The following is a 26,505-nucleotide window of genomic DNA, read 5'->3' on the forward strand; positions in this document are numbered from 1 at the left end:
TTGGTCTAATTGGGTTGCGCGATTTTTGTGGCCTTTAGTATAGAGTCAATTATTTGTACAATCATATTGGTATTTTGTGACAACTTATATTTTTGTTATAATTATTTTGTCAGAATAAATATATTTTTCTGTAGTGATAGTTAGCAAAAATGTAAAAAATAATATATCACTTACAATGTGTAAAAAAAAAAGTACCTAGACATGATTATATATTTATTATAGAAGAATAAAAATAAGTTTTTGAGAAAAAAAAGCCCCTATCTCGAATTAAGTTATACAAGAAACTAATTATAATAATATTTAAGTATTAAAAAATATTTTTTGAAATAAAATAAACTAATTATGAAAATAGATTGTAACAAAATAATAATAAATATTATATCATCTATTATACTATCAATGGCATAGAAAATATGGAAGATTATCAATAACCTAGTCAATTAATTAATTAATCTCATTTATATATTATATATTATACAATACTAATAATAAATATCGTAATTGTATTATTCTCTTGAATATTCATTTATATATCATCAAAATTTTAGGATAAACATATAAAAAATTATAGTATATTATTATTGTTCATCATCTTCTTATTATTGCGGTAGAACGCAGTTTATGCAATCTACGTAAACATAAAATCAAAACCACCCTTAGCTTGCTAATTCCGAAGTGGTTTGAGTTGGGCCAATCGATCGAGACGGTCTGATAATTTTGTCAAATATCCCTACGTACCCCTTTCAAAAACAATTCGAAAAACTAAAATATGAAGTAAAGAACATATAAAAATTGAAGCATGCATCTATTCAATTTATATCTCTTTAATTCAAAAGTTGCAATCTTTTGAAAAAATATATTTTTTGATAAGATGCTTCTCGTTTTAAACCAGCGAGATACTGGGGGAGATTTCTCGTTTTAAACCAGCAAGATCTTGGAAAACACGGCAGCCAAAACTCATCAGAGGTTGATTTCAGGTGAGGATTTAGCCATGATGTGTGCCAGGCAGGCATGCCGTACCCTCCGCCAGCATTGTAAATAGCATGACGCGTACCGAATCCATGGCCAACCTCGGCAGACCTGCGAAAAACATGTCGGCGATAATGCCGAGCGGTGGATTTTCAGCTTTCACAAGACCGGAGATGAGCTTTCTGAAGGCGGGCTCGAGGGAGGGGGAAGATTCGATGAGGCAGAGCAAGAGGGGGCGAGAGAGAGCTTCGGTGGTCTCGGAGTTGGGAGGAAAACCGTGTTTGGTGCTGTGGAAAGGGATTTCCAGCAGGTAAACGTTGGAGAGGTTTGGGAGATTTTGTCTAAAGTTTTTTGATGATCAGAGGAGTGTTAACAAAAGTTGTAGCATAGCCCTTTTGTTCTAACCTCAGTGCTAGTGACAAGAAAGGTAATATGTAATCTATGTGCCATGAATGTGAACAAAACTATGTTTTCTTGCTGCCGAGACATTTCTTTCCTTTTTGCACTTTACTATGAAGCAGCAGAAGAAAACCTAAGAACGTACAGCAAATAAAATTCTGCTCAAGAAATATTGACAAATATGAAATAGGAAATTTCTATTGATTTCGTTTCTATATGTGATGTGCATGTAGATGCAGAAAGGTAACCTGCAGATTTACAGATGCAATAGGAAGACAAGATAATTATGTTAATGGCTAGATTTTCACGGGTGAATTGGTTTCGATCATTATAGAATCTAGATTTGCAAGCATGCATGCAGCATGGCGTCCATAAATCATAATTACGAATGTATAAAAGGCAGTAAATTATATCATTATAGGATCATTTCAATATGGAAATTCGCTAAATTTTGAATCCATATATATAATAAGAAAGATACAAAATATTTAATGTTAATCGGGAAACAATTAAAATCTAATTTTCAGTTAAATCCATACTACCCTCAGTGTTTTGTGTATCAGTTTGGCCTCCATAACACTGGCTTAAACTTAAGGAGAAGTAATCAATCACCAAGCAACTGCAGTTGCACTTATTCCAATGTGTATTAAGATTTTGAATTGATTCTGGACAAGAATTATCCAGAATAGATATCAGAAAATGATGGCGGACTAATCAATCCATGGTGACAAGGTTGGATTTCAAATGAGATGATGCAGGCTCTGTAGTCTGCGGATGTTCTCACTACCTTATTTCTAACTTGCATGTATCCTCCAAACTTGGAATTACTTTTAAGGCATGTGCTGCTTTCTGGTAAAGAGAATATGAATACACCATTGCATTAAAAGGGTTAAGGGATAACAACACATCCACTCCATCTGAATGTTTCACATACAACACGACGAAACCATACCCATCCAACCTCACGAGTTCAAAATCCATACAAAATTAGATCACATGAAGTTTAACGGCAAATAAGATATAGCCTTAGCATATGATGGCATTAAGAGCACAAGATGTAGTTGTTCAAGCCCAGTGCTTCTCTAAATAGTATGGATGTCAATCAACTTTTAACTGCGAAAATTCAGTCTCCCCCAACCACCATCCATCAATTGTCTAAGCCATAGACCAAAAATGCAAGAGAACAATACCAAGATTCTCAACTTAGCAATTTAATTCACCTAAAAAGCACTTTTAGCTTCATGTAGCAACTCGAGGAGTTTTAACAAGAACAAAAAACATTAACATTCATATATTCCAGACTTTAGTAAATTGTGTATTGATTGGAACCGAAAAAATACCACCTTGCGTCTTTTGTCAATCCAGCAAATCTACTCATTTACATGTGCCCGCCATGGGGTCATAACAGTACAACCGGTAGGGCCAATCATGGCCCAAAGAATGATGATAAAGCTAATTAAGCTTGCAGCTGAATAGCTTAGGAAAAAGAAGATAATAACAGATTAAGTTCACAGCTGGCATCAGAAAGATTTTTACCTAACCAGCAAAGTATTCAGCTGAGAGGCAAAGACTCATCTGCCTGAATCAAAAAGCGTTTTTTCTTGCCCCTACAAAATCGGTATCACAGAAAATCTAATAGCATATACATAAATTTGAGGGGACATGTGCATTCCGAAGAAAAATATAACTTCAGTTATGAAACATACGACACTCGGATGGGCTGAATCACTGCCAACCACAGCTTATGAGGCAAAGTACTTCATCAGTTCAGCAAAGTTATTGTCATCAGCCGAATTATCGTCAACAACAAAGTCGAAGTCACCAGTATCTAACGAACTTGTGCCATCGAATTGAAGACTAAAGGGACTGTAACCTGGTAAATCGGGTGACAAGCTATTGAGAGGAGATGGAAACTGGGCATCGACCGGCCTATCTGGCTCATGTGGAAATGCATCTTTCACAAATGGTGGGAAACCTCCTTGAGTAATATCATTTTCATTTCTAGGTAACTCTGGTAAATGGAATCTCGAATCCTCTGGTCCGTACTGCATCTCATTGAATGCTGTTTCCGACTGCTGTACTTTATGACTTGAACCAACAGCAGTTTGATTATAATAGTGATAAGTCGATCCATGGTGGAACCCAGGATTTTGAGCTCCCTGAGGCAGCATTGGATCTTGAGGTCCAGGTTGCCATACAGCATTTTGGGGTCCATGACGCAACCCAGACTCATGAAGTCCGTGATACAGAGAGCTTTGAGTTTTTTCGTGCAATTTAGAGGGTGGCAGCCTGCTATGCAACTGAGAATCTTGAGGTATCGCATTGGAAACATGGGGCACCATGTCAGTACTTTGAGCCACTGCATAAGGTAAGTGTTCATTATCTTGGGGAACATTCCTAATGGGGACAGCGTTTGAAGAAGGAATGGAGCAGAAAAGGTTAAAATTAGGTTCTACTAAGCAGGGTTCTTCTTGAGCATTATCCTGAGGCCTCATGGCTGTTATTCCGTCTTTTTCTTGGTGGCTCTCGTTCATCAAGAATCCAGCAATCTGTACATTATCGTGATTTACATCCATCACTATGTCATCAGGATTATCCTGTGGATGCTCATTCAAAGAAAGAACTGCCAGTTGTTTAGCAGAGCTTAATTTTTGGTGCTTGACTTTCCTTGGGCGCTCATTTACATGCTTTTTGCCTTTGACTGACTTTGGTGCTACATGAACCAGAGGCTCAAGAGGTACTACATCTGCAGATTGATTTCTCCTATCATCTTTAGATGAAACAGATCCCAGGCCATTATCAACACCATCGACATCATAATCACTATCACTTTCAACAGAAGCTTTCCTCTTATTTCCACGACCTTTCGAAGGAGTCTCACTAATGCCAGATGAACCATTATCACTGCATGGTTGCTGAACAAAGGCTTCCTCCCGGCTCAAAACACCTAACCATATTGAGCTTTCTTTTGCAGTCATCTTATCCTGTAAACACTTTGACTGCCTGATTAGTCTCCTGATCTTTGCAATATCAGGTGACATGTGCTTTATAACAGCAGTTAGCACCCCGACTTTCCACATCTTTTTCAGATCGTGAGGCTTCTTATATGGAGGCGTCTGACCCTTGGGTAAACCCAATCTCATCCACCATTCCTCATTCCCTGTTGGCCACCAAGGTGGCGGAATTCCCTTCTCCAGGGGATACTTTCTCTGGGGGGGATCACAGTGTTGCATCAAGGAAGATAGAAGTGATCCCAACGTAGCATCTTGTAAGTCTTGAAGGACGCTTTGCGAATTGCTGTTGAGATTACTACCTCCATCTCCCCTGGAAAGGCACTCAGCCTCATATTTAGCGATAGCCGCAGGGCCATTTTTGTCGAACTTCACCTTTTCTTTCCACCAAGCCCTTATATTATCTGATGCACCGCTAACGGGCTTACCCTTTTCCGGAATAATACCATACACGAATCCTCGAGCCTTGCAGACTTCCATGAGCTTTAACATGTACTTCAAAATGCCATCTTGAGCCCGTGCCATCTTCTTCCGACGTGCCTGATCCGTGGTGGACTTAGCCTTCTGCTTCTCTGCAGCTTGCTGAATAGCAAGCTTCTGCCTTTCCTTGATCCTCTTGAGCTTGACACGGTCCTTCCACATTCTCTTCTCCAATTCTTCTGCCTCAATCTCCTCATCACTAACATCTTTGTCCTCTATATTATCATCACCTCTTATCTCATCAACATCAATATCCGAACTGTTGCACGATATATCACCGTCAATGCAACAGGAATTGAGCCGAAAAATATTTGCAAACGATTAATCCAAAAAAAAGAAAATGAAAAAGAAAAGAAAGAATGCAGAATTCAACACAAACTCTTCCCCGCCTATAATTCGATTAAAGGGCCAGTCAATGTTCAGAAAAAGCACGAATATAAACTCCACACAATGTACGACGCTAAGGTCCTAAGGAGATTACAAAACCTCATGTTTCGTCGTGAAATCCTAAGCAAAACTAATAATTAAAAAAATATAGAAATTGGTAAAAGCAATAAGCAAATTGATCATCTCGGTTACCAAGATGTGATCCTTCTATGACACCAACTCGAAAATAAGGCGAGGCCCATATAAGTTCGTTAAGAACAAACCATAACTCCACTTGGGAAAATTTATCAAAACCCAAATTCTTCTCACAACATAACCAACTTATCAGATCCTTATACATTCAACTAGGCGTTCCACCGAAAAGGACAGAAAATACAAGAAGCAGAATAACCAAAAAGAAAATCATTTTTTGTACAATTAAAGAAAGCAATCAGACCTGATATCAACTCCTATATCTTCCATCACAGCCATGCCACAACGATGCTGTATCTGTCCGAAAACCCTATCGAGAATTTGGAGGATCTTGTAATAGGCTAAATAAACCAAACCAAAAAAAGAAAATTTAAAAACGGGTAGAAAATGAAAATCAAAAGAAGATGAAAAAATAGTTAAAAATTAGGGGAAATGTATTCGTCTTAGCATAGGCGAATTTGTGGTGGGCTGTGGGCGTACGGCCGAGAGAGAGAGAGAGAGAGAGTGGGGAGAGACTCTGTGCGTCAGTGCGGAATTCATATCCAATTCTGTAAAAACGAAGCTAAAATCGTGACAACGATGATTGCGACTATCGTTCAATAAAGTAAGAACTGCAAGATAATCACAGAAGAGAAGCGAGTCGCCCGTGTAAGCGTCAACCACGGAATCAAGGGGAGATGAATGGGCGGCCGAAAGATTTACCAAAGGGCCAAAAAAGGCAAAGACAGAGCTGCAATCATCTGCTTCGCAACTCAAATGATAAAAACTTGGACACCTAAAAACTTGATACAAATTTTAGATTTATTCAAGGGTATTTTAGTCTTTAAATTTATCTAGAAAATCTAAGAGCTTAGATTTTTGCTAAATATTACAACTTTTGACTAAATCGAATTCATAAAATCAAATTCCCCAAGAAAAGTGAATGCAAATAAATCATTATGAGTAAAGTCAAAATTGAGTTTGCAATTAATCATACCATTTTCATAATTCAATCATCACCACATTATAACGTATTATACAATCCCACCATCAAAATATTTTTAGATTGTCAACAAGTTTTGGTATAATCACAAAATTTAATTAATTTATTTATTTATTATGAGATGGATCAAATTATTACAAAGAAGAAGGAATAGGAATAGGAATAGGAATAGGAATTTGCATACATACATACAACAATTGTAATCCAAGTAAATATGGTATTGGGGGCCTCATGTTGATAGAATTTTGGAATCACAATCTTCATTCATGCTCTTACAAACACATTTTCTATCTACTAATCTATTAGTGCTCATCTACACACTAAATTTGAGGCAATCGACGCAGTAGATATGGTCTTAGAGTCTAATAAACTGTATTTGCAACGTCTTTTTTAATTCTGATGAGATATAAAATATTTATTAATTTCATAAAGTACGGAACGAGAGGTGCAAATTCCTATTTTATAGAATTAAAAATGTAATTTTACCTAACTAGTATAGCAGATCAACACCTACATATCAACGGATTTCAATCCAATTACATATGTATATATTTGAAGTGGTAATTATAATTACATCAATATTTTTATAAATAGAGCAATTGAGAAGAGAACAAATAATGAAGTGTGTAGAGAATTATAGAGATGAATGGGAAAGATGGGCAGATGAGGTTGGAGGTGTCTAGATACAATGGATGTGGATAGCACTTAGCAGCTGCCTCTTCCCCCACCAATATAGAACACTTATCAAGATTTTTGTCTTCTTCTGGTTGCCAACAAGAAAAATAAATAATATGATGAGAAATAATTTTAGTTTTGTTTATATATTTAAGACAAAAGTAAAATAATTATTGATGTGGTAAAAGTAACGCGTAGATATTGCCTTTTAAAACATTTGATGCAAATCTGACAGTGATGAGTGATTCATTTTAAAATACTTTAAATGTTCGAATGGGAAAAAAACATTAAATTTTTATATTTGTGTGTTGTCGGATTATATTAATTAGCAGTAAGGATATATTCGATAGTGTAAAAAGAGTAAATGCTATGTTTACGAATTAAATGCATGTTTTTGTAAACAAAAATAACTTAAAATACGTATTCCAGTATGGGACTTGCAAATTTGGAGTTTATGAATTTTTTTAGCAATGTTTCTTTCCTTTTCTTGAAATCATTTTGAAGTTTGAAAGGATTTGAATTTTTCTTAAATGTTTACAATAGTGGAAAAGTGAGAAATTATATAATAAATAAGTGAAATAAAATATTTGTTTATAAACTACAAAATTGATCCGGTATGTGCAGCAAAATTAATCCTGTAAGAATTGGTCTGTTAATTTTAGTCCTGTAAATTTTAATTTAGTTGCAATATTGATCTTTTAGATCAAAATTACCTTAAAATTAGCCGAAAAAGGGGGCTTGGGGTTCTGGTTGACAGTTGTCTCAACTTAAATGCATGGTGTCTTACAGTTGACAGTTGTCTCAACTTAAATGCATGGTGTCTTACATAGTTGTTGACATGGCATGAGGTATGGATGTGGAGAGGAGGTTTGGCAGAGCTGAGTCCATGGTGGAAGTTGGCAAGGAGGAGGAGTGAGTGAGATGTGGCCGAAGAGTGATGAAATATATGGGAGATGGTGTGTTAGGATCGTTGGAGGGTGGCGAAATTTTTGGTGGAGTTCCGATGCCATGGGCTGAATGGGTGATCGGAAAATCGACGAAGAAGACAAAGTGGCCCGCCCCTCAACACATCATCAATCACGTAAGATGCCACGTTTTAAGTTGAGATTAGTTGGTAGTCTGAACCTTAAGCCCCAATTTATCCGACTAATTTTTGGGTAATTTTGGCTAAAAGGATTGAAATTGTCATTAAATTAAAATTGTCAGTCCAATACTTTCCACGTTTATATACTTATAGGATCAATTTTTTTCCAGTAAATGTAAATTTCATTAAGTAAATGGGGTACATAAGTACAGTACAACAAGCATCAACTAGTAGGATTCCTCGATAGACCAAGGAATCCACCATAAACGATAAAGTGCGCATGTACTAACTTCTGAAGCAGGTGAATGCCACATTCTTGGCTCTTATTCCTAAGGTCCATAACCCTTCACGTGTAGCGGACTTTAGGCCTATTGCATGTTGTAATATGTTATACAAAATTAAGTCCGTGAATCACGATGGCTCCCATCAAAACGTCGAAGATTACGCTCACGCCAGATGTGATAAATCAAGGAATCGAGTAAGGCACGATAGGATGCCAATATCACGTTATATCCTGTGATGATTTCTAAAATAAAATTGGCTTTGTTTGACACTGTAGATGATAAAATTTCTGGTCCTGATGAGTTTACCTTGAGATTTTTTACAATTTTTCAAAAATAAAATGGTAGGTAAAAAATAAATGAGCCGACCAAAATGCTCGCATCCGTAAATAATAAAATATAGATAGTCCAGTCCCCACTTTTAAGTAAATGATTGGGGTATGTATGGAAGGGAGTTAAAAATGTTATGTGTCCTGGTGTGTGTCTATGATTGTGGTGAGCCTACTTTATTGTTATAATTAACTATTATATCCTTACAATTTTTTTTATAATTATTGCTACCTCAAGAAAATTTTTATTTAGGTCTAGTCGAATTAAACCAATTATTTAATAAATATATCACACTTACCATGTAATTGATCTCTTTTTTTCTTTAACTATACACCAATCACGTAACAAATTACCATATAATCAATTTTGATTCAATCAAATTCGACCCTAATTAAAATTTGCCTTTTAACAGAAGTGGCATAATTGATTAGTTACTGGGGTTTTAGTCAAGTAAGTGGTTGAAATCTATTTTTACTTCTGAATTTCCTCTTTTTACATACGACTCAGAAGCAATATTCAGGCAGAAACCAGACAAGGACACAAACATAGTACACTCTTCAAGAAAGATAGTTCTTCATTACAAGATCCCCAAACATTTATTGCATATTGTAGTAATGTTTTTGTGCCCCATCTCATATTAAAGAATGTTACATTACATGCTACTCACATGGCAGCCAACAACAGCTGAACCCATAACTTCAAACTAAAATTTGTTCACTTGGACAAGAGCCCCCTGCTTGTTCCCAGATTCGAGAATTGCTTCTATGACGGCAACATCTCGGGCGCCTTCAATAACAGAAAGGCGAGGTTCAGCTCGGAAGGTCAAGTCTTTCTGCGAAGAAAAAGGCCCAGGCTGAGGGGAAGTATGAATAAACAAAATAACCGTTGCATCCAAATTGCACTACCTTTTCAGTTGCCAGTGAAACAACGTTAAAAAAGGTTTTGAGCTCTTCGGTCACGCCTCTGAAGGGGTAGTAGGAGTTCTTGGTTTGCCCGTCAGCCGTAAACAGGGAAACCTTTTTAAAGGGCAACCTGTTATGTTTCGGTAGTCGGTATATTTGTGATGGAGAATTTGAAAGTAGGAGATTGGAATATGCAACTTACAGAGTATCCAAACTTCCCTTCTCTATTTTCGACATCAATTTGCAGCGTTCCCTTTACACCCACGAAACGATGGAAGATCTACTGGGAAGAAACAGTAGGGATGTGCTTAACTGTTGTAAATCGACATTACAATGTAGAGGAATTAAGATTTGTTCATATTTCATACCTTCAATGTTTTGCCGGGTAAACTAGCTACTAAGACTCCACAACGCCCATTCTCCAGTTGACTTAACGGGAGGAAGAAAAGTGTGCTTTTGAGTTCAACTTTATAAAGATATAATAACTTGAAGACCAAGACTATGGTTCAGAAACTTACATTATTGACGACATGCTATCAGGTGGCGGCAAAGTGGTGTCCACATGAGAAGTCATGGCTGAGACTGAAGTTACCTCACATCCTGCAAGCTGTGTTTGTAAAAGTAAGAATTATATAAATCTCGAGATGGAAATAAATGCATGTTGGGATGGGACTTTTTTTATGAAAGATTCATTGTTTCACCAGCTTTGGTTTTTCTTGACAGACTCTGCGCTATTTTAACGTGGCTAAACATTGGAGATTCCACGGAAAAATGGTTTCTGATGTAAAAGGTTCAGTGATCCACCTTCAGTTCTAGGTAGACGGGGGAACTAGTAAATAAATGTTCCAGAAACCCCTGAATTTATCATATTGAGCAGTCAGTGTCAATGAAGACGATGCGTATCGATGCCAAATGATGCTTCTCTTTTACCAATCTATCAAATTCGCATGTTTCAATTACCTTATTATCTAAACAAGCATAAAAGAATCAACATCTTCAGCTGTTTCAGATCACTGGATAGTTCAATCCTAGACACACATGTATGTCTTAAAAGACACGGCAGCAAAAATATTCAACTGTAGGTAATACAGTAAAAGAAAAACTCACCATCCTCAATACTGCAACAAAATGCACTCCCATGTCTAGAATGTAACCCCCCTACCAAAACAGCAAAGTTTTAGCAATAGACTAGATTGCTGGTTCGGTTAACATAAACAGCACAAAGTATGGAAATAACAATGATCACTTATACCATACCGCTGTACGTTCACTATGCAAATACTTCTCTAAAATTCTGGTTAATTTCTGAATATGACCAAAATAAGATTTCTGGAAATTGTACTCACAGTAAAGTTGTGTCTCCAAGAACTTGAGAAGTAGGGATTCGAGCTATTCATAGGAGCTTCCACGAGAATTTGAAAATTTACCAAATCTCCTATATCAGGCATGAGCTTTTTGCCCTGTCAGTGCCGAATAATCTTATTAAAAAAGGAATCATAGTCATCAAGTAACCATATAAGCCAAAAGCAGGAGAATCCAGTACCTCCAGAATAGCAGGTTCAAATCGGTAATTTTCAGCAATTGCCCAAATTGGTTGACGAGGCAAACTGGTGCTAAGAGAATTATAGCTTGACAATGCAGTTTTCACCTCGTTAATGGCTGAAGAAATGAGATAGCTAATCAATTGCTAAATGATTCTCCATGTCTATAGTAGCATATTATATTCTCTCTCATGAAAGTTAGAACTATACATAAGAATTCCAATTTGTTATACTTACAAGATGCTGCTGGTTTCTCTTCATAATCCAAACAACACAAACATACGCACAGAAGAAATTGTTAGTTTACAACATGTGAGAAACAAGAGAACTTCAAATGTATAACCTAGTAAGAACATAGTATTAAGAAAAGCATTAATTCAGCAGCAGACAAGAGCGCAAGGTTTCTGATGCTGCAAGTGTGAACTAAAATTTAGTTTCAATTATGTTGAAAGAACTTTTCTTCTTTTCATTCACACGTTACGTTCAATTACCCTGAAGAACATGTTTTCCACTCCTCAGCAACTTCAATGATAAATCCACCTGCAAGAACAAGTTCGATTGTGAATGATGATTGGAAACTTTGAAGTGAATATCCTAGGAATGCAAATTATTGGAACAGAAAAATGCAAAAATTGCAACTGCCACACCTACAGATTCTTGTAGAAGCAATTGAATGGTATGGTTCTTTGGCCACCATTGTCTTTCTAGATGTATTTTTCCATCTTCTTTTTTTAGATTATTTATACATAAAGACCTAAACTTTTTGTCACCCTTTTCTTAAACACACTATACAAATACATTTTCTTTCTGATCCATAATAAAGGCCAATGAAATATTAGAGCAATGTCCGATGATAGCCTCACATAACAACAGCCTAAAACACAAAAACACAGAGTGAGGGAGAAACAGACAAGAGAGGATACCTGAAATTGAGCAGCAAGAACCACAAGCACAGCAACAATGGAAGCGTCTTGAATGATCTCATTAAGACCCGCATCACCCCATTTGCATTCCACCCTCGGAAAGAATTTCTTAGCAATATCAACTGCTCCTCTGGCCGATTCCTATACACTGATTCTCATATTATCCCAAAATTACAGAACAGTAAAGTATAATATATGTATATATATATATATACATATAAAACAATCTTGCAAAATAGAGCAACAGCATGTATTGCACCCAGCTCAGATTCTTATTCAACTTAAACGAACTGCAAAATTCACAAACACGAGTTTGAGAGAAAACCCTCCTAGAATTTTCCAGTTTTAGTTGTTCTTCCAAGAATACGATCAACAAACAAAGAATTAGTGGAGGGAATCCACCTCAGTGCGGCTCCAGATGGCCTTGAGAACGAAAAGATCAGGAATCTCAGACAATCTAGGAATGTACTCGGTCTTGACAAAGATGCCGGCTCCAAGTATGGCTATCTGGGGTGGTGCCATTGAAAACTCAAGTGTAATAACTATGGAGTACTATATCTGAAATTTGATGATTCAATCAACTCAACTGAATTTCGTGCTGCAGTTCTTCTTTTCCATGGATGATTGTTACTGTTGTGGGTCAACCGGTCATTTATTTAGTAATTCAAGAATTCTCCATTCATCTGATTTTGATGTTTTGGCACTTTGTCGCGCCCAACTTTTCTTCTTACCATGAACAGTCAGCAGAGTAGGAAACATAATCTTAGTTTAGTGTCAGGTATGTACATAAATATTTTTGGATTAAATTAAGAGATTTATAGTAGATGAATTACTTAGTATTGTAAGTATTGAAAATATATGGAATTTAAATTCCCAATAATAATTTTTTTGATGCTTTTTAAATAATTCTAAAGTTAAAAAATATTAAAAACTTTAATTTTAAATTATGTATATATTTGATATTTAAAAACAATTTTAAATTATATTTACCAAATATTGATGAATATAAAAAAAATAAAATAAAGCCAATTAAAATTCTTTTTTCAATTTTAGATTCATGTAATGCACCTTAAATTAAGGACTAGAAAGGAAAAAGAAACACGTGAAAGAAGATGTGATAGTTGGAGAGAGGAAATAGAAAAACAAATTACAAGAAGAATGTTTGGAAAATTAGGCAGCAAAGCGTTTAGAAATGGTGGTGCTATCTCGCTCAATCATCATTCATCGCTAGTATATTTTTCTATGGAGGCTATCTCGCTCGTGACAAATCCAAGCGAGGTTGGGAATTTGGGCAGATCTCGGACCGAAAGGCCTCTTGCCACTTATGTACAGGGCGTGCTGGTGCTTAGTTGGCTACCAAACTAACTTTCTCTCTTGGGCTTAGGGATGGGATAGGGATAGGGACCTTCTTTCTAAGGGCTTCAAGTTCAGAGTCTTCTCCCATCTTTGGGCCTACACCCAAGTTCAATTCCATCTTGGGCCAGGCATACTTCTTGGACATCAACGAGAATTAATAAAAACGGATTCTAACATTAGGTTGTCTCGCTCTCGCTCTCGCTCTCCTACTTCACGTAACATGGTTGCTCATCATCTCACATGCATGGGCTGCTTCCTTCACTACTCTCCACCTCTTACCACTTAATAACATCATTTCGTATCATCTACATTCCTACCAACATGTAAATATTCCCCTCCCCGAACACAAGTGTGACATTTACTGCTCAACAATATTCCCCCACAACTCCTAATTTTAATAATTCCCAGTGCTGCAACCTACCTACATACATTTGGCAACATGCATGCCCACCTGTCTCCTTATTTTCTTCTTCTTTGGGCATCTGTACCTCGGCTCCTCCTACGCTATATATTTATATAATCCCCATCACCAACACACACCTCAATTCGCTTTCATGCAGTATTCACAAAAGCATTTTTATCAGCTTTATTGTTCAACTTCAGCTCGGAAGGAGTTGCTGCATTTGCATGTCTACTTTAGTCTGCCATAATTCTGCACTTCCTAATTTACCTTCTACTGTAATTTTCGAGGTATGCTTCTACTCGCTTATTTATTACATTCTCGTTTGTTTAATTTTAATTTTGCTCTTCTTTTGGTACTGGTTCAGTGATTTACAGTGTACTGAATGCGACTAATTAGTTCACAAGGTGGTGTTATGTGGGTGATGAGAAGACCCTGTATAAGGTGTTCTTTGTCGTTGGTTTTTAGCTATATATGAATATAAAGTTATAAACTGAAGACACCTTGATTAGATTTTCCCTTATTTCTAATATCTTACAAGCCTCATTATTTTACTTTATTCAAATACTTTCAAAACTTATTTTTAAAATCAAATTTAACATATAATAATAAACTCTAAAAATATCTAATAAGATATTTCAACTTATAAGATTTTTTAAATAAGTTCAGTGATAAACCTTCTTTTCAGGTATATTATAATTAATTGATTTAATTATATTTACTACACTGTATTTTGGGGGTGGGAAAATTGTTGAGAATGCTACATCCTTGAAATCTCCAGTACCTGCTGCTTCCTCTGCTGCTGCCACTGCTGCCTTTGCTGATACAGAACTCAGCAAAGAAGATGATGATGAAGTTGCTGATTCCTTTCTGTTCGATGCCGGGTAGAAGCGTGTCATTCATTACACGCTTCTTCTATTTCTGTGTTGTATTTGTTATGTGGCATACACGTCATTTATTCTGCGGATGATTGGTCCACGTCATAGCTGAGTCAGTTAGGTAGTTGTAGACGGTTATGAGTCAGTTGAAGTCTCTGTATTTAAACACAAGTTCGAACCATATTTGATGTAATACAGTCTGATATTTTTCAGCTATGAAACAGAGTCTTCTTCTCGCTTTCTTCTCGTCCACACTCAGCAAACTTTTGATGTTTTGTGAGGTTTCTAACATGGTATCAGAGCCTTCTACGTGAAGGTCTCTGGGTTACCTCATTGCAGTGATTGCATACCTTATTGATTTTGATTCAGAATGGCGGATGAAGCAGCCTCGTCGACTATGGGACACAGAACAGGTGAAGCATCATCTCAGTACGAGAAGGACATGCTTTTCATTCATCCTTCTGAGCATTCGCAGCTGGCGTTAACATCTTCGCCGCTAGATGGTACGAATTTTTTGGTGTGGCAGCGAGCAGTATATGTATCTCTTGGAACGAAAATGAAGCTAGGCTTCATAGACGGTTCGTTCTCAAAACCAGCTCCTGGTTCACTTATTTTTGAGCAGTGGAGGCGTGTCGATTTGATGGTCACTTCATGGCTTTGGAACTCCATGTCGAAGGACATAGTAGAGTCCTTCATGTATTGCAGCACCTCGCGTGAACTTTGGCTAGCAGTGCAGGCGCGATACGGACGAAGCAATGGACCTTTAATATATCAGTTGCAGAGGGAGCTCTCTTCGGTAACTCAACAGGATTTGAGCCTTACCGCCTACTTGACAAAGGTCACAAAACTTTGGAATGAGCTTAATTGCTTGGCTCCTCCACCGAGGTGTAAGTGTGGAGGATGTACTTGTGGGATTAATGAGGAGATTGATCAACTTGCTTCACTGACGCAATTAATGCAGTTTCTCATGGGGCTTCATGAGGTTTTTAGCAACGAACGCAGTCAGATTCTCATGCTCGACCCTTTACCAACTGTAGAGAAAGCCTTTTCAATGGTTTATGCTGTTGAACAACAGAGAATGATACATACTTCCATGGAAATGAACACCAATAATGTAGCCTATCAACTATTTTCTAAAGGCAGTAAGAGAGATGATGGAAAATATGCACAAAGACAGCGGATTACTGCAGCAGAAAAACGTACTGTGGTTTGTTCACATTGCCGCAAACCCGGACATGGTGTCACGGGCTGCCCGCACACTAGGCCCCCGTGACGCGCACTTCGGCCACTCAACCGTTCTACATGGCCGACCACTCAGCCTTCATCGACAGACGACGGACACCCAACTGTGTTAGAGTCTTAGGTGTAGGCCTTTTATTGCTTTGTTACTGCTTTGTTATTTGCTTTATGTTGTTTAGATTCCTCAAGGGGACGTTACGCCTCTTGAGTTGCAAATTTCAGCTTTCCTAGTGTCTAGTGTAGGCAATAGGATTTATTTTTTTAAGCCTATTATAGGGGGGAATGAGTTCAAGAAGCTTGGTTTAGTGACGTGTTAGAGTCCCCCTCAAGGCGAACCCCTTGCTCTAGCATCGTTGATCATTGTATACGCATTTTCAGTTCAATGCAATTTGGTTTTCTGAATCCGCGTGCGCAATTTACTGTTTTGTGATTTGTTCCTCCTGACTCTGATATATTCGGCGCGCTGCATTTGTGCCGAGCGGAGGTATTGGCGGACGTAGTCAGCGGACTACTAGCCACACGACGCGCTGTGTGATAGGCGCCTCGTGAGACATGGGCAGGACACTTGCTTCCAGTTGCACGGAATACCCGATTGGTATAAATCGCTCAATGAAAAGAAGAAAAAGGGGAGCGCTTTTACAGCTAATATTGATGTTAAAGATGAAGGAGTGCCGGACAATGCCACGAGAATGATGACTCAATTGATTCAGCTGCTGACAAAGGCGAATGCTCCCTCGGATCCTATCACTAGCCACGCAAACTTTGTACAATTTGAAGAGGAGTTTGCAGGTAATACCGCTAAGCCAATGGTATTGATTTAAGCTCTTGGATCATTGACACGGGGGCTACCAATCATGTATGTGCGAACATTGCATCTTTTCATTCATTTGCTAAACCTGCTACTCCTCACTTCATCCATTTACCAGATGGTTCGAAAAATGCTGTTACTTATGTGGGCAGTGTTCAATTAAGCGACGAAATCACACTACATAATGTTTTTTTTGTGCCTCAATTTTCTGTCAACCTAGTATCTGTCAGCCAACTCTGTGCTCACACTTCTTTTCAGCTTCTCTTCACTAAAGAATCATGTTTTTTGCAGGACCAGGACAGTAAGAAGAGCCTGGCCATAGCTCATTTGTTCAAGAACTTATACATTTTCAGACCTCATCCCAGTTTTGCTTCTGCCATGGATAGTGTTGGTAGTGGTCTTGCCATGTCGTGCACACAATCTGACAACCAAACTTTGTGGCATCAACGTCTAGGGCATGCTTCTTTACAAGCTGTCAAACACATCAAAAATATTGTCTTTAGTGTTGATAATGATAAAACTCCTTGTGATGTTTGTCATAAAGCTATGCAATCTCGTGTACCTTTTCCCGTTAGCTCCTCTTATTCTAATACACCTTTTGAACTAGTGCATATGGATTTATGGGGACCGTATGCTGCTTCTAATCTGTTGGGGGGTACATACGTTTTAACGTTGCTTGATGATTATTCACGGTGTCTTTGGACCTTCATCCTTAGACAAAAATCCCAAGTCCCTGTTACCTTGAAGCATTTCTGTTCTCTTATCTCTAACCAGTTTAAGCATTCCATTAAAACCTTAAGGTCTGACAATGGTTCGGAGTTCTTTAATCGCGACTGTCAAACTCTTTGTTCTGATTTAGGAATCATCCATCAATCTTCCTGCACATACACTCCTCAGCAAAATGGTCGAGTCGAACGAAAACACAGGCATTTGTTGAATGTCGCTCGGGCCTTACTCTTCCAGGCATCTCTTCCCATAAGATTCTGGGGAGACGCCATCCTTACTGCCACATTCTTGATTAATAGAACTCCTAGTAAACTTTTACATTGGAAAACACCTTTTGAATTACTCCATGGATACCTTCCTACATATAACCACTTGCGGGTTTTCGGCTCACTATGTTTTGCTACCAATTTAAATCCTCATAAATCAAAATTCCATCCTAGAGCCTTAAAGTGTGTCTTCATAGGTTATTCGATGCACCAAAAGGCATACAAGTTATTTGATTTAGACTCACGTTCTGTTTTGTTTTCCAGGGATGTCCAATTCTACGAAGGAGTGTTCCCTTTCTCGCAGAACGTTCCCTCCTCTAATCCCTCGCCTCCGTTGCCTCTAGTTTCACTAGACGTTGATGCGGTTTCGTCTCCTTCCTCCTTGGTTTCTCCTCAGCCTGTTGTGTCTCAGTCCCCTTATTCACAGCGTGTGTCTCCACTACCATCTATAGACGCTTCCACTCGTGCTATTTCCCCTGTTCCTCGTCGTTCAAATAGAATTTCTCGAAAACCAATTTGGCTTGAGGATTTTGTTTCTAATGTCACTAACTCTTGCATCGTTCATCCATGTAATGCCGCATATACATCCTTTGTAGCCTCTATGTCAGTTTTGCAGGAGCCTAAGTCATATCATGAGGCGATGCAGCATCAAGAGTGGCTCGATGCAATGAAAGCTGAAATCACTGCTTTGGAGAACAACCATACATGGTCTCTTGTTCCTCTACCAGCTGGAAAGAGACCGATTGGGTGCAAGTGGGTGTATAAAACGAAGTTGCGGGCAGATGGTTCGGTGGAAAGATACAAAGCTCGCCTGGTGGCGAAGGGTTTTTCACAGATAGCCGGGGTGGATTATACGGACAATTTCTCTCCTGTTGCAAAACCGGTCACAGTGCGTGTACTTCTCGCTGTAGCAGCTGCTTATGGGTGGCCCTTGCAGCAGATGGACGTGAATAATGCTTTTTTGCACGGCTACTTGGAGGAGGATTTGTATATGCAACCACCGGAAGGATACTCTGTTCAACCTGGCCTTGTTTGCAAGTTGGAGCGTTCCCTCTATGGCTTGAAGCAAGCCTCTCGACAGTGGAACGTCGAGCTCACGCTTAAGCTTACAGACTTTGGTTTTTCTCAGTCGGCCTATGATCATTGCCTCTTCACCAAGATGACGGATAGTGGCCTAGTGGCTCTTCTAGTTTATGTTGACGACATCGTGGTTACAGCCCCATCCTTGGAGCTTATTCAATCTGTCAAGACCTATCTACATTCACTCTTCACCATCAAAGATCTTGGTGACGCACGTTATTTTCTGGGGCTCGAAATTGCTCGCAATTCTGATGGTCTTTATCTTGCTCAGACCAAATACGTTCACGATATCATTCGTGATACTGGGATGATGTCTGCGAAGTCTGCGAGCACTCCTCTTCCGTTTGGCCTCAAACTTAGTGGTGACTGTGGTGCTCTACTTCCACAACCGGATCAGTATCGACGACTCATTGGCCGATTATTGTATTTGGGTTTCACCCGTCCTGACATATCGCACTCGGTACAACAGCTTAGCCAATTTCTGAATCATCCGTGTGTTGCTCATTGGAAGGCCGCGCTACATGTTGTTCGTTACCTTAAGGGAGAGCCATCCAAAGGGCTGTTTTTTCCTGCCACATGTTCTTTTGAATTGACGGCTTATTGCGATGCCGATTGGGCGTCTTGCACTGACTCACGCCGCTCGCTCACAGGCTATTGCATTTTCTTGGGGAATGCCTTGGTGTTTTGGAAGACAAAAAAACAGTCCACAGTTTCACGTTCCACCACCGAAGCAGAATATCGAAGTATGGCGTCGACAGTTTGTGAGCTTAAGTGGCTTTCCTATTTGTTGTCTGATTTTGGTATCAAATTATCTCTTCCTGTGCGCTTGTTCTGTGATAATCAAGCGGCTTTACATATCATGGCCAACCCCGTTTTCCATGAGCGTACGAAGCACATTGAGATTGATTGCCATGTAGTTCGCACTGCCTACAAAGATGGATTCTTAGCTCCTTCGCACATTCGTAGTTCTTTGCAGCTGGTTGACCTTTTTACTAAGTCACTGTCTCTGAAGTCTTTCGCATTCCTACTCGGCAAGTTGGGTCTTGTTGCGTTGCACCCTCGTCCCACTTGTGGGGGGGGGGGGCTGTTGAGAATGCTACATCCTTGAAATCTCCAGTACCTGCTGCTTCCTCTGCTGCTGCCACTGCTGCCTTTGCTGATACAGAACTCAGCAAAGAAGATGATGATGAAGTTGCTGATTCCTTTCTGTTTGATGCCGGGTAGAAGCGTGTCATTCATTACACGCTTCTTCTATTTCTGTGTTGTATTTGTTATGTGGCATACACGTCATTTATTCTGCGGATGATTGGTCCACGTCATAGCTGAGTCAGTTAGGTAGTTGTAGACGGTTATGAGTCAGTTGAAGTCTCTGTATTTAAACACAAGTTCGAACCATATTTGATGTAATACAGTCTGATATTTTTCAGCTATGAAACAGAGTCTTCTTCTCGCTTTCTTCTCGTCCACACTCAGCAAACTTTTGATGTTTTGTGAGGTTTCTAACAAAAATAAGAATTTTATATATAATTAATTAATTTTTTCACAATTGCAGGAGTACGGCCACCAAAAATGTTATTTGCCATTCCTATATCTGAAGCTTTTTATTTGCGCATCCCTTGTACATATAGGACAGTAAATATAATTAAGTCAAATTATGATTTATCACTATCTTCAAATTGATAAATGATTTATACAATAAGTACATTCATTTACTGTATGGTTGACTTGAAGTAGATCCAATAGAAGCAATCGACACTAAATGTGCCAAGTCAAATCATGACTAACAACACAATCCATTTAGAATACAATCCCCAGTAAAGACCGTACACTTTTTTTACAATTAAATTTTTTATTAGAATTTTAAATACCATAGTAAAATAACAATTACTATCAATTCTAAAACTGATCATGCTAAATTATTAAGAAATATGATTATCGTAAATGCGAAAGCCTACTTGAATCGAAACTCAATGGAATCGTGTCAACAGTCTTCCAGATCAACATGTTTTCACAGAGTTTCCTTTAATTTCTTTTCTCTCTAAAATCTCTTTGATAATGGGATGTCAGAAGATATATTGGAGTACCGTGTGATTTGAAAACCATGACATATATATAATAGATATTTCAATTTCAACCTATCACTAAAATTGAAATTACCATTAGTCTCTACACATTAAAGACCCACATCCTATTAGATGCATTAAGACCCAAACCATTGAAACCTTATTTGATCATTTTATTCGACCTAAACTTCAATAATCTATCATACATAATCATTTTACATATAAGCCCACGATAGATTAAAAATTCAACATTATTGGATTAATAAATCCTACATTTTCGTCACCTATATAATTACACATAGAATTTGGTTTGATCAAGATTATCAATTACGGTCTACTTAAAATTTGTTGACATCAATTATCAAATAACCCGCTTGTGTACCATGACATTATTTTTTGACTTTACAACTATTTTGGTGAAGACATGGACTTGATTCAGGGTGTTGGATATAATTGGAGAAGAGCAAGAGATAGAAGACTTCTAATTCTGTGTTTTTTCATCATAAACCACCGGAGCTATTTATAGAGGTAGGGCTATGACATCTAAGAGAGAGACATTAATATCAGAAAGAGAGAGAGAGAGGAAGATTATAGAGGAAGAAACAGAGAGGAGAAGAACGATGGAGAAACAGAGAAAGAAGAAAGAGAGAAGAGGGGTGAAAAAGTCGAGGAGGTGGCAAGAAATTAGGGTTTTTCACCTAAGGTAGATTAGGGTATACATAAGGAACCATTCAGGGAGACGGCTGAACGGCTGAAGTGGACTGAAACAAAGAATGGGCTAAGGCAGTAGATTGGGCTGAGTCAACTGATTGGGTCACGGATCATATTTTATAACACAAGATAATGATGGATGACTGGTAGGAACTGAACTATGCAACTTTATGACCGACACTTACACGTAGACGCACAAAGACTTGACCTTAACTCCTCTAGCAAAAATTGTCTTAAGACTTATCTTCACCCCTTCAATCTTTGGTCAATAACTAATTAATTGAGGCGGTCATCTGCCCGCTACCCCATTAAAGACGTTCGGGCCCTTTCAGGTCCCTCTCTCCATTCTCAACTCATATTGGAATCCCGCGCATATTCTACATTATAGCCTGCAACTGATTCAGCTTCCGCTTCTGGGAGATCAAACGGAGCTCGATTAGTTTCTGCTAGACGAGAAATAAAAATATCAAACCAATACAGGGAACAAGGGAATACCGGACCATATCTGCTTTTGCGCCATGACAATCTCACTCGAATTACGGGGACCTACACATATTAGTGCTGAAGAGCTTACCTGTCTTCGTGAAAATATATTCCCCGGCGGGAATATAAGAAATAGGAGACCCATGACGATCGATGAATTGAATAAAATTCTCGATCGCATAAGCCATCACGGTAAGAAGACCTACTGGGCTAAGGAATTACGCCGTAATCTAAGGGCTTGCAAACCATAGGAAAATTGAGTTTCAACGGTAGAATACTAAGGTAAAAATTACATACAGCGAAAAAATTGGATTCCAAATAACCAACACTGGAAAAGATTTGCTACTGATGCCATAGCCTAATTTACCTTTCCTTTCGGTTCTAGAGACTCTACCTAGTTCATTCATTCGTCCTAACAGCAGGAGCTAGGGGAAGAGAAAGCATGAGTGATTCATTCTCCGCTCCTTCCCACGACAGAAAATTCTTCTCGCTCACTGCTCCCCATCCCCGGATTCCAATTTTAGCTTACGACCACTGAACAAACTTGGTTGACGAACATAGTTTATGCGCCGCTAATGTAGCGGCTTGTCGAGCATTTGACAAACTCACACCATCCATTTCAAATAGGATTTGTCCCGTGGACACACGAGCAACTACTTTTTTTGAAACATTTCCAGTCGTTTTGGTAGACGGCAATGGAATTGTTAGGCAGTTGCCTATTGATGAAGAACTACTATTGCTAGCTAGGGGATTCATGCTCCTATAAGCAGAAGTCGAGTGCTCATCGAAACAAAGCAGAGGACTCACTCAATTTTCTTACTACACGGTTTTCAATAAGAAGAATCTGGGAATTCAGAGGTGGATTCTTTGGCTGATGGTTGAGAAACCTGAGATGGGAGAGCAGCAAGCCAAAAGCTCATATCCGGCAAACCGCGTTGCTCGATCAGTGAAACCGGAGTGGTGGTCTTCTGGGACGATACATTCGTAATGAATCTATCCTAGTTTGCCCAGTAATGTTGTGGCTGCAATGCGTAGGCCGTCGTTCTCTGAACCATTCTTTAGGTGAGAGAAAAACTTCTCTTTAAAAATGAATGGAAGGTAATAAATAAAAACTGCCTGTAGATAAGTCTATAAACATGCTAATAAATAATATTAAAATTATTCAATATTTTATATTTTAAAAAGTTAAATTATTTTTACTTTATTTTTTAAAATATAGATTTTTGTTTAAATCTTCTTCTCTGTAGCAGGCTACTGCATGGCTGGGAACGCCGCCTGGGTGACATAGACCGCCCTTCTTCTTCGGGCAACCACAATCGCTCAGGTCTAGATCACGGGGGTGGTGTCACCTAGAATTTGGGAGATAGTTGCTCCCGATTTGGTCGTCGCCCCTCCCAAAAGAGGCGGCAGCGGTGAGGGCAAGGTCGCTCCTCCCAAAAGGGATTGGCGGGAAGGTTGGCCCCTTCTGTGAGCGAGCAACGACGACATTTGTTCTGGGCCGCAATCGTCGCTTCCTATAGATATATATTACATATATAGTGATTCTATAGTGTGTATATATTAATATATATAAATAAAAAATATATTTTAAATTATTTAAGATTAAGATCATTCACGTTTTATAATTATAGATCAATGGTTGATGTAAGAAGTGTATAACGGGCAATTCAATAAAAAATTAACGTCGTTAAACTTATCTAACGGAAGGGGAGAGTGTGCAATACCTTAAAAAAAAAAGAAAATTTTTTGCCTATTTTTTTAAAATAGAAAAATTTTTAGCTAAATTTTAAAAACACAAAGGTCTTTTATGCAACTTATCCTAACATATATGATAACTAATACCATATAAGAACATAACCATACACTCAAATAACATGTATGCACTTAAAAATGGGATATTAGTGCAACCCATTCAAAAATGATTTTGCATTGGAAACCTGTTGCAAATTAATTTTAATAATTTAATTCTAAAATAATATTCGATCTCAAACAAATTTAAATTCAACTAAAACTAACCATTTTTAGAAAATATGCTGAAAAAACAAAAAAATGATAATTGTCTTAAAAAAAAAAAAAACAGCCTAGTGGTCAGCTGCACCTAGGACAGTTGCGTCTATATAGATTGTTAATCCCTGCACCGGTTCTTGGGGGTGGAAACAAATGTTGATGGAGATAAGATAATCAATCAAAGGCCTACTCAAAAGGAAGGTTAAATTCTTTCCATAAAAAGAGATAAGAGATCAAGACCATATGATTTGAACTATTTTGTATTTTTACTAGATTAACCCTTTCAAATAAGTAGTATTCGGGGGTAGAATTGATTTTACACCCACTTTCCCATTTATTGCTAGCATAATACAAATACCCCTAATTTGATTGTGAAAGGAGATTTTGGCAAAGGAAGAAGTTGAAGAGAAAAAGGCTAATTTCTAGCTTGGGCAAGAGTTTAACGTGTTTATATCTCAAGCTTCATTTTTTTCCATCAAGTTTGGCACAATTTGTGGGAATAAGGCCATGTATCTCTCTTTAACCTCTTGTCTGGGGGGTTGATAATGAAGGAAAGCGTCCCACATTGGTTACAGACGAAGAGCTTGAGTGGCTTATAAGCTCCAAGACATTCTCTCCCTAGTGAAACCCCTTTTCAAGACAAAATCGTGAGGCTCATATGATGCCAGTGTGTCAATACCTTGCGCAATGAGGCACCAATTGAGTCGCAAGCTGCATCATTTGGCGCTGCCTCCTCTAGAGAGGATGACACCAAGAAAAGAAGAAACTCAATTGAGTCACAAGCTGCATCATTTGGCGCTGCCTCCTCTAGAGAGGATGTCACCAAGAAAAGAAGAAACTCAGAGAGAGAAGAGAGAGATCAACGACATCCTCTATTTAGGTTTCCTAGCCCCATGAGAGCAGAAGGGCTCCCAATTCGCCTATTGGCAGTAACACCCCCAAATGTAGTCGTTGGATTGTTTCCTGGCTTGGGCTGATTCGTTAAACATTAGTGACGCAACCTACTGCAAACTGTTCCAAACCACTCTCTAGAAAAACAATGGCATAGTTTAACCGATTGCCCTCAGGATCCATTGAAGGTTTTGAGCAACTTCCACAATGTTTTCTACACTACTTTGCGATCAACAAGTGGTACCCTAAGCCCACGTCATATCTGTTCACTATAGTCCAACGAGAAAGTGAGATCTTGAAAGAGTATGTTCAAAGTTTTTCCGAAGTTGTGCTCGAGGTTTCCCACATAAACCTAACACTCTTATCAAGCATCATGCAACAGAATTTGAGGAAAAGAAGGTTCAAAGAGTCGATTGTTGGAAAACCCCCAGCAACCCAAGAAGAATTATTATTGAAAGTCGAGAAATATATAAGGATCGAGGTATCTGCAGGCTCAAAATCGATGACTCAATTAAAATGGAGGTCAGGCGAAAAAGAAGGGATGATACGCCCTAGGATAGAAGGAAGTGGGTGAGAATGCGATTCATGCGTCTGAGTGATTTAATTCAATATACCCTATTAAATTCTCGACGCACGAAAATCCTTTCGGTGGCAAGGCAACAAGGTTTAGTGCGATGGTTCTTTCCCATGAAAGACAACCCTGAGAGGATGAAATTTGACAAGTATTTTCATTTCCACAGAGATTGAGGCCATAGCACATAGGAATGTCACCATTTAAAAAATGAAATTGAAAAGTTTGTCCAGAGAGGATATCTGAAAGAATTTGTAGCCCAAAGGAAGATAGAGACTCGAGCACATGCTACCGAAGAAGGACTCACTACGCCTCGCATCAAGAAGGGAGAAAGATCAGGAAGAGCACGAACAATGAAAGATAACTTCCCTATTGCAGGGATTATTAGAGTCATCTCGGGTGGCCTTGCTGGAGGAGACTCAGTGCAAGCAAGAAAAGCCGCTTTAAGAGAAACAAGTAAGGTAGCCAGTTAAGTTATGTTCAATGAAGTCCCGATGACCTAACAAAGGAATTATGGGAGCGAGAAGTTTTTAGTCATCAGGATTTGGATGGAAGCATTTCCCCAACAACGACGCAATAGTAGTGACGACAACAATATCAAATTTGTGGGTTAAATAGATCCTAATAGACATTAGGAGTTCAACTAACATCATTTTTTACAAGGCCTTCTCTCAGATGGGTATAGACAATGCACTATAGACTCTAGTAAACACTCGAGTCACCAGCTCCAATGGAGATGTAGTTGAACCTTTAGGAGAAGTTTTGTTACCAGTATCACTTGGATCTTATTGTTGAAAGTTCTGGTTGTACTTATCAAGTTCTGCTCGTACTTATCCTTTTGTTCTCAGTATTTGTTTTTATTAGTATTCC

The 26,505-nt window shown here is 38.4% G+C and overlaps 3 protein-coding genes across 10 annotated transcripts; 1 reads left to right on the forward strand and 2 right to left on the reverse strand.

Annotated features, from left to right (window-relative positions):
• Nucleotides 1-2,660: 2,660 nt before the first annotated feature.
• EIL3 (ETHYLENE-INSENSITIVE3-like 3) lies at nt 2,661-6,135 on the reverse strand. The gene is made up of 2 exons (XM_011092099.3): nt 5,683-6,135; nt 2,661-5,118 (listed from the first exon to the last, which is right to left on the reverse strand). The coding sequence occupies exons 1-2, from the start codon at nt 5,715-5,717 to the stop codon at nt 3,111-3,113; spliced, it is 2,043 nt and encodes a 680-aa protein (XP_011090401.1). The 5' UTR covers nt 5,718-6,135; the 3' UTR covers nt 2,661-3,110.
• A 3,191-nt stretch (nt 6,136-9,326) lies between these two features.
• Nucleotides 9,327-12,887, reverse strand: LOC105171086 (dehydrogenase FPY6). 2 transcript variants are annotated; one of them, XM_020696550.2, is made up of 12 exons: nt 12,559-12,887; nt 12,157-12,297; nt 11,725-11,773; nt 11,471-11,488; nt 11,236-11,351; nt 11,039-11,152; nt 10,800-10,850; nt 10,211-10,299; nt 10,061-10,121; nt 9,895-9,972; nt 9,696-9,806; nt 9,327-9,643 (listed from the first exon to the last, which is right to left on the reverse strand). In XM_020696550.2, exons 1-12 carry the CDS (start codon nt 12,676-12,678, stop codon nt 9,494-9,496), a joined length of 1,098 nt encoding a protein of 365 aa, XP_020552209.1. In that variant the 5' UTR covers nt 12,679-12,887; the 3' UTR covers nt 9,327-9,493. The 2 variants fall into 2 exon arrangements, with proteins under 2 accessions (XP_020552209.1, XP_011090402.1); XM_011092100.3 differs by having other exon boundaries at nt 9,327-9,622; nt 12,559-12,884.
• Nucleotides 12,888-13,980: 1,093 nt separating this feature from the next.
• On the forward strand, nt 13,981-16,431 carry LOC105171169 (uncharacterized). Of its 7 annotated transcripts, XR_016067278.1 has the most exons (3): nt 14,022-14,202; nt 14,280-14,356; nt 14,694-15,031. XR_016067278.1 is itself a non-coding variant. In XM_088884627.1 (2 exons), the coding sequence occupies exon 2, from the start codon at nt 15,161-15,163 to the stop codon at nt 16,061-16,063; it is 903 nt and encodes a 300-aa protein (XP_088740753.1). In that variant the 5' UTR covers nt 14,012-14,202; nt 15,091-15,160; the 3' UTR covers nt 16,064-16,431. The 7 variants fall into 7 exon arrangements, 4 of the variants coding, with proteins under 4 accessions (XP_088740753.1, XP_088740755.1, XP_011090496.2 ...); XR_016067276.1 differs by having other exon boundaries at nt 13,981-14,202; nt 14,280-15,031; XR_016067277.1 differs by lacking the exon at nt 14,280-14,356 and having other exon boundaries at nt 13,981-14,202.
• The last annotated feature ends 10,074 nt before the right edge of the window (nt 16,432-26,505 follow it).

Source organism: Sesamum indicum, linkage group LG9 (genome assembly GCF_026168435.1).
Source record: "Sesamum indicum cultivar Baizhima isolate 11 linkage group LG9, ASM2616843v1, whole genome shotgun sequence".
Classification (NCBI taxonomy): domain Eukaryota; kingdom Viridiplantae; phylum Streptophyta; class Magnoliopsida; order Lamiales; family Pedaliaceae; genus Sesamum; species Sesamum indicum.